Genomic DNA, 7,865 nt, shown 5'->3' with positions numbered 1-7,865 from the left:
ATTATATTAGGCGCTTTCCCATCCGTAGACCTAACGGATCGGGCGGATGGCGATCGCGCCACGGTGGCAAGGAGGAACGGGGGCCGTTGGATGGGATAGGGGAGCGGACGCGGGGGATTTGGGGGGCACGTGGGGGGAGCGATCTGGTCCGTTGAATGGCATGTGGGGGGAGGGGGGTGGTGTGGTTGTGGAGTGGACAAAAGCCAAAGGGGATGAGGGTAGGGGGCAGCAAAAAGAGAAGAGACCAAACCAAGAGAGAGATAGAGATAGAGAGAGAGAGAGAGAGAGAAGAGTAGGGAGGAAAGGGGGAGAAGAGTAGGGGTCTCTCAAGAGGGAGGGGAGAGAAAAAAAAGAAAAGAAGAAAAGAAGATAACATCTCTTGTGTTGGCTCTCTGGTTGAAGAAGAAGAAGAAGAAGAAGAAGTAGAAGAAGATTGGGGCATCGGGTCGACCGGAGAGGTTCAAATCCGGCGAAATCGGCGAAGATCTGATCGGATAATTCGCCGTGTTGTGAAAAGTAGAATTTTTTTTTTTCGGGAAGAAGAAGAAGAAGAAGAAGAAGGAGAAGGTAAGGATAGAATAGATCTGATTGGATGAGAGAGATCGGAGGAGGATGGAGAGGAGCCGAGAAGCGAGAAGAGGAAGCATGGCGGCTCTGAACGGCGGGCTGTCGAGAAGGCGGCAGAGGACCGGCGGCTTAAGAGACTCGCCAGGTCTTGAACACCTAGATCTGTAAAAATAAATTATTATTATTATTATTATTATTATTGTTTTTGTTTCTGTTTCGGTTGTGGATGTGGATTTGAATTTGATTGGTTTATATTATATATCTTTTTTGTGGAGGGACAGAGGCGGATGGAGGGATGGAGATGGCGGAGACGACGAGGCTGCGGGAGCGGGCGGCGAGGAAAGAGCGAGATCGGGATCGGGAGAGGGAGAGATCGGGGCGGAGCAAGCGGAGGAGAGGGGAGCGGATGATGCTCCACGACAGCAACAGGGACGAAGGGGACGACACCTCCGACGACAGCGTAGACGAAGAAGACGACGAGGAGGACACCGTCTCCGCCACCACCGCCGTCCGCCTCCTTCCGCCGCCGCCTCTGCCGCCGAATAATCCCCCTTCGATGGCGCCGTCGTCGGCTGCACACTACCACCACCATCAACAGCAAAACAATAACTACCACCATCTGCAGCAGCAGCAGCAGCAGCAGCAGCTGCTTCTGCTGCAGCGGAAGAGCTTTCCGGCGAAGTCTCCGGCTGTGTGGAAGACCGACGAGATGATCGGAGTCCAAGTGCCAAGAAAAGCCCGGTCAGGTATAAGAAGATCTCCTCGAAAATAGGAACTTTTTTATTTTTTTCACTAATTTTTCCGTTTTGAGATTTTAGATTGCTTTTTAGTTTTTTTTTTTTTTTTTTTTTCTTTTTCTTTCTTTCTTTCTTTCTTTTTTTCCTGAGAGAAATGAAATTTGAGTCTGTTTTTATTTTCTTCTTTTTTGTTGGTGGTTGCAGCGTCCACGAAAAGGTCATCACATGAGTGGTTGGTTTCAGGTAGTGGAGGCGGCGCCGGCGCCGGCGCCGGCGGCGTCGGAAACGGTGGCGGCGGCGGCGGAGTAGTAGATCCGTCGCAGATCCAGCGGCAAGCTTCGCCGTCTCCGTCGCGGATGAGCCCGGCTTCCACCTCCCAGATCTCGCCGTCTTCCTCCAACGCCTCGGTTCGCAAGAAGATGGTCAGATTCGTTCTGGAAATGACGCGATCCTAATCTTTTCTCAACCCCCTCTGCTGATCCTTTTCCTTCTCCTTTTCTCGTTTTTTTTTTTGTTTTTTTGTTTTTTTTTGTTTTTAGAAGCCCGTGATCGGATCGAAGCAACGGCCCCCGAAGATCGCCAAGCAGGCTTTCATACAAGAGGAGATCGAGGTCGCCGAGGTCTTGTTCGGCATGACCCGGCAGTTCCAGGGCCCTCTGAAGCAGGAGAGCGACGCGGTTGATTCCAGAGACGCGAACGCCGGCTTCGCCAACGAATCTAGATCGGCAGCCTCCCCGCCGAATACGGCCTCCCCTCATCCGCCGTCCGCGCAGCAATCTGTTCTTGGCCCCTCGGAATCTAGCTCGAATCCATCCTCTTTACCCGCCGCCGCCGCTGTTGGTGAGAGGCGGTCGTCTCTAGATTATTATTTTTATTTTTACTTTCCGCTTAAAATCTTCGGATCGGCATTTGATTTGATTGCCGGAGTAATTGCCGTCTCTTTCAGCTGTGAAGAGGAAACGACCGAGGTTCCTCAAGTGTGAAGATGAGAGCACCGTGACGACAACGCCGGTCTCAGTTGCTGCTGCGTCGAGCACAGCTGCTTCGTCTGCAGTCAAGATGGAAGCAGAGCATCAGGTGAAGTCGGAAGCCGCCTTGCCCAAGTCGGAGAAGAAGGGCGAATCTTTTGCCCACGAGAACGGCGGCGCCTCGGTCTCGGGGGCCGCAGCTTCTGAGGTTGCGGCCGCCACAGTAGTAGAGAAGCAAGATTCGGATGTGAAGGAGAAAGCCCTCCTCGTTCCTGAACTGAAGCTGTCGGGCGGAGAGCCCGACAAGCAAGATCCGCCGGAGAAACCTAAAGAAGCTGTTGCGCCTGCAAAGGAAGCTCCATGCAATGATTTGGCCGATCTCGACACCAACCGCAGCAAGACAACTTCGACAAAAATGTCAGATTTGAGGTCCTTCTCTTTTTTTTTTTTTTTTTTTTTTTTTTTTTGGGTTTGTGCTTTTAAAGGGATGATTGCTTTTCTCATATTATTTTGTTGGCTTTTCCAGTACTCCGGCTTCTGACGGCATCCGGGAGAAGTTCACTATCGATCTCATGGTTTGTGCTTTTTTGCAATATCGAAGAAATTTGTGAGCGGTGTTCTCCTGTAAATCGGATTTTTATAAATTTTTGCTTTTTCCTTTTTCGCAGGCACCTCCTCCGGGGAAATTTTCTCCAGAGAGGGATGGCTCCTGTAATTTCGATACAGGGCACGCGGCATCAGCTACAGAAATTGACATGGTGCATATCTTGTTCAAGAGTTTTCCTTCTTGGAAAAGTGGGAAATATGCTATATTTGGCTTAATTTAATATTTTTGATTTTTTTAATTAGGTATCGAAGTTAAGCACCGAGAAGAAGGAAGATAAGGCTCGGAAAGATGAAGTTTCGTTACAAAGGAAGAAGGTTGAAGAGCTCCCGAGCGATGAATTCAACCCAAAGAAGCAGATTGTCAAGGAGAGAAACCTTGACCTGCAACTTGACTTGGAGCAGCCCGACAGAGACGGCCCGAGCTGCAGTAAAATGCAATATGATAAGCTTCAAACGAGACCCTCTGAAGCAGAGCCTAAACGAGATAAAGCCGGTAAAATAATTTTATGTTCCGATCAGTCACATTTTTTTTTACTTGTGTTTGTTTGTTTGTTTGTTTTTTTTATTGACTTTTATAAATACTTTCTTTATATATATATATATATATATATATATTTATTTATATATTTATATTGTTCAGCTCTAATTTCTGCTGTTGTTGTCATCTGTATCTATCTTATTGACTTGGGGGCTTCTACCCTGGTTTTGTTGCTTTCCAGCTCTCCCCGGGTCTTTGCCTGTCCCAATGACGGTCGCAGGATGGCCCGGAAACTTTCCTTCTTTCGGGTGAGTCATTCGGTTCCATTTTTCTCAATTCCGTTTTTACGTCATTCTTTCGATGATACTTTTGAGGGCTTACCATTATCTCCGTCAACAGGTATGTCGGTCAAGTCCCATCTCTCCCTGCGGTTGTTCCGATGGATGCAAACTCACGATCCTCCAATATGTTGCAGGTTCTCTCCCTCTCTCCCCTCTCTCTCTCTCTTCCTCTATCTCGTTCTCTCTCTGACTCTCTCTGTTTCTACCCTGATGTTTGTTTTTTGTTCTTTTTTGGGGTACACTTTCAGCCGCCTGTATTGATCTCACCTGAACCGCGCCCAAAGCGATGTGCGACGCATTGCTACATCGCCAAGAGCATACACTGTCAGCAACAACTTGCGAAGATGGGTCCATTCTGGCCTGCTGCAGCTGGCACCGCCGCCCCTTACGGGGCTAAGCCTTACAATCTCAGTTTGGTGCCGCCCGCAGGCGCTGCTGCTCTGTTTGGAAGCCAAATGCAGGGGATGTTTTCAGGGAGGAATATGGGGTCTCTTCAAGGTAGTAGAGAGATTCCCATGGTCACCGCCATCTCAGGAAATCCTTCTAATGAGAAGATCTTGGCCGGTAATAATGCGATCGGCGATCCTGCCCAGAGGAAGGAGCCAGTCCTTCAGCAAGCACCTCAGGGCACATCAGCACCAAATATTCTTGTAAGCCTTTAGTCTCTGTTTTCGTCCAATATCATAATTTGTTAGTTAGTTCGAACAGGAAATGCTGAATGGTTTTCCTTCCTCCCCTCCCCCCAACCAATTTTTCTTCTCTTCAGCATGGCCCTGCTTTCATTCTTCCTCCTCTCAATCAGCAGCAGCAGGCAGTGGTTGCTGCTGCGGCCGCCGCTTCTGCGGCGAGCCGAGCGGGAGCTACAACATCGGTTGCTGGAGTTACTAGCGGACCGCCAGCCTCTGGAGCCTCCGCCGCATCAGTGGCGAGTTCCAAGGCTGGTGGATCAGCTCCTCCTGTAAATTTGAGTTTTGCCGGTCTTCGCGCTAATGAAGCTCATCAGTATATGGCTATACTACAGAACAACGGATATCCTTTTCCTATACCGCCGCATGTTGCCGGACCTCCGTCATACATCGGAGCAAGTCCGCCTCAAGCAATGCCTTTCTTCAATGGGTCTTTCTATCCTTCCCAAATGTTGCATCCCTCGCAACTCCAGTCTCAGCAGCAGCAGCCGAAGCAGCAGCAAGCGCAGGGTCCTCAGCAACCTCAGCATGTTCAACAAGGCCATCAGAACACAAGCGCATCGAGCGTTTCATCTTCCTCCCAGAAGCACCAACGGCAGTCATCACAGCACGCTCCTGCAGCTGTTGTTAATGGTGCTGCTGCGACCTCCCATGACTTTCTGGCAAACAGCCAGCGGCATCAGCAGCAGCTCCTTCAGCAGCCTCGGAAGCAGGAGAGTGAGAAGGGCATCGAGGATAACCCATCCGCCGCAGATAGCAGGGCTCGGCAGGGTCAAAAGAACTTGTATGGTTACAACTTACCCATGCCGCCTACTCATCCTCTGATGTCTGCCGCTGCTGCCTCAGCTGCATTGGGGCGTGGCGGCGGTGGGGCCAGTGCCGGTCACAATGAGAAGCAGACTGTCCAACAGCAGCAGCCGCCACACCCGACCATGAAAGTGGATCTCATGACATCCCAAGCCATGACCATGACCATGCCCTTTGCTTCACTGAATGGTGTTGCCGCCGCTCCTGGCCTTGATTTCTCTTCCGTTGTGCAGAACCATGCTCTTTTTCAGAGCCTTCCCGAAGCCGCTAGGCATGCAATCAACAGTCAGCTAACCGCAACCTTGGCGGCCGCCTCTGCTGAGGCAGCTCAGCAAAAGAAGACCCAGCACCCCGTATCAGAAGATAGGAAGGGCCATCCTGCGAACTCTGACAATTCGCGAAAAGATGATCGGAAAATGGTGGCCTCCGTCAAAGCGCCGGGCAATGGATTGCAGCATTCCTTCACCTTCTCCAAACCTGATGCCGCTTCGCAAGTTCCTTCCATTCGTCTAGATACTGTATTAGACAACTCTTCCAAGACCCTGAGCCTGATTCCTGGTCAGATGCATCATTCGACAAGTACACCGGCATCTTCTACTGCAGCAGTTGGTGCCGCTATAAACATTCCCAACTCGCAGCAGCCTCAGCTGATGCAGAACCAAAAGCAGCAGCAGCAGCAGCAGCTACAACTGCAGCAGCTGCAGCAGCAGCAACACATGCAGATGCAGCAACAGCTTGTTTCATCCCGAATGAAGCCCTCCACTTTGAGCAGCAGTCCTGGCGCCTATACTGAGCGTCTCCCGGCAGGCTCTCCTGGGGGCAAGTTTCCTCAAACTCAAGCTGCCCTGCCCGGCTTCCCTCCAGGATCAGCCCGAGCAGCTATGCCTTTTTCTGTTCCTGTCTCTACTCCAATCTCAAAGAATAGTAATCTTCCTCAGCAGCAAATGAGAGCCTCCCCTTCTCAGCAAACACAGATATCTTTTGGTGTGAACTCGATGAAGGGTGCACCGTCCAGGGCAGCTAGCAATCCTCCTCCATCTGCAGCTGCTGCATCTACCGCTGTTGTTGGCTCTCCCCAAAATTCTACGTCGAAGGGCAGCGGTGAGAGCTTAGGGGTTTCTACCAGTGCGAAGCCGGGCCAGTCGACTGTAACGTCGCCGCTCCCACAGCAATCATCTGTCAAGAGCTCGCCATCAAATTCGACTCAGAAGTCATCCTCGGCAAACAATCGGAGCCTACCATCTATTCTTGGCCAGCCGCAGCTTTCATCTGCGCCGACTGCAAACACCAAATCACAACAGCAGCAGCAGCAGCAGCAGTTGCAGAGGCAGCAGCTCTACTTTTCCCCTGGGTACATGCAACAATCCAATGCCGCAGCCGCCGCGTATTATCAAAAACGGCCGGCAGAACAGGCAGCACAGACACAGCAGCAGATGTTGAGACCGGGTTCCATGGGGCTTCTTGCCCTTTCCCCGTCTTCCCAAGCTTTGACGGGTGCTGTGACTGCAGCTGACCCTGCGAAGTCTACAGCAGCTGCCAACGGCGTCAAGGGAGGAATGCCACAGCCCGGTTTGCTGCATGCTCCGGGCAATCCACATGCCATCATGTCTGCCACCTTCCCTTGTATGTCCATGCAACCTGTCTCCATCAAACCTGCGACCACTGACCAGAAGCCTGCTGCTGGTAAGTAAATGAACCCTTCCCTTCTCCTTAGGTTGCAGCATTACCATCTAAAGGAGGAGAAAAAAGAGGGAAGAAACAAATAAAGGGGGAGAAAAAACAAACAAACAAACAAACAAACAAATGTTTCTATTTTGTAGAGAAACCGTTGGAGTGCCGCACAAAATGAACAGTTTGCGATCCCCGGCGGCAGCCTGAGAAAGAGAGAAGATGGTAGAGAGAACGATCGGTGGCGAAGATGATGCTGATGATATTGCTGACATCCTCTTAGCACGGACCTGGCTTGCTGCTTGTATTTGCACCGGCTTGGAATGGGGTGACTTCAATTGATCCCATCTCTGTTTTGATTTTGTGGGAAGGAGAAAAAAAAAAGAAAAAGAAAGCTAAGACTGTTTTATGTGTATAAAGATACTCGGTCTCTCTGGTAGGCATGGTGATCAATTGCTAACATACCACAATGATGGTCTAGTTTATGTTCTTTCTTTTCTTCTTGTTCCTGGCCCAGATTTATTTAAAGGATAAGGGGGGAGGGACTATTGCCTTTATATTTACCCATCTAGTCTAGCTGTATGATTTGGTGTTTCATTTGTTTGCAATCCTCCTCGAAGAAGAGGTAAGAAGAAAAAGAGAAAGCATCTGCCTTTTTAGTGTTTTTGCTTGATTTCCTTTGTAGATCTGCGTTAGTGTTTTGCGTCTTCTTCTTCTTCTGCAGTTCTGCTTCTTCTCCTCTGTAGTTCTTGTGTTTCATTATGCTTTAGCTGCATTATTCAAGTGTTTGAAGTTGTCCGTGGCCCCTCCTCATTGGTCCGGTAGATCTCTCTCTCTCTCTCCTTTTTCTGGGAAATGCTTTAAATGCTTTGGGACCACACAAGTGGTCTTCTGCGGATTATTGATGTACCGGTCATTTTGTGTGGTGATTGAAATAAGATGTATGCATCGAGTAATTTTTTTTTTTTTTTATTCTTTTTATATCATGTATGCTAGCATATTATTAG

At 49.7% G+C, this 7,865-nt stretch overlaps 1 protein-coding gene across 4 annotated transcripts; it reads left to right on the top strand.

The window, feature by feature from the left end:
• LOC109713355 (protein TIME FOR COFFEE-like) lies at positions 290-7,542 on the top strand. 4 transcript variants are annotated; one of them, XM_020237400.1, is made up of 13 exons: positions 290-712; positions 849-1,313; positions 1,548-1,726; positions 1,844-2,144; positions 2,251-2,701; positions 2,799-2,847; positions 2,941-3,030; positions 3,122-3,371; positions 3,598-3,664; positions 3,756-3,831; positions 3,946-4,347; positions 4,464-6,873; positions 7,011-7,542. In XM_020237400.1, exons 1-13 carry the CDS (start codon positions 613-615, stop codon positions 7,037-7,039), a joined length of 4,869 nt encoding a protein of 1,622 aa, XP_020092989.1. In that variant the 5' UTR covers positions 290-612; the 3' UTR covers positions 7,040-7,542. The 4 variants fall into 4 exon arrangements, with proteins under 4 accessions (XP_020092989.1, XP_020092987.1, XP_020092988.1 ...); XM_020237398.1 differs by having other exon boundaries at positions 1,509-1,726; positions 1,847-2,144; XM_020237399.1 differs by having other exon boundaries at positions 1,509-1,726; positions 2,251-2,689.

Source organism: Ananas comosus, linkage group 7 (genome assembly GCF_001540865.1).
Source record: "Ananas comosus cultivar F153 linkage group 7, ASM154086v1, whole genome shotgun sequence".
Classification (NCBI taxonomy): domain Eukaryota; kingdom Viridiplantae; phylum Streptophyta; class Magnoliopsida; order Poales; family Bromeliaceae; genus Ananas; species Ananas comosus.
This window is presented reverse-complemented; position numbering and strand designations above follow the sequence as displayed.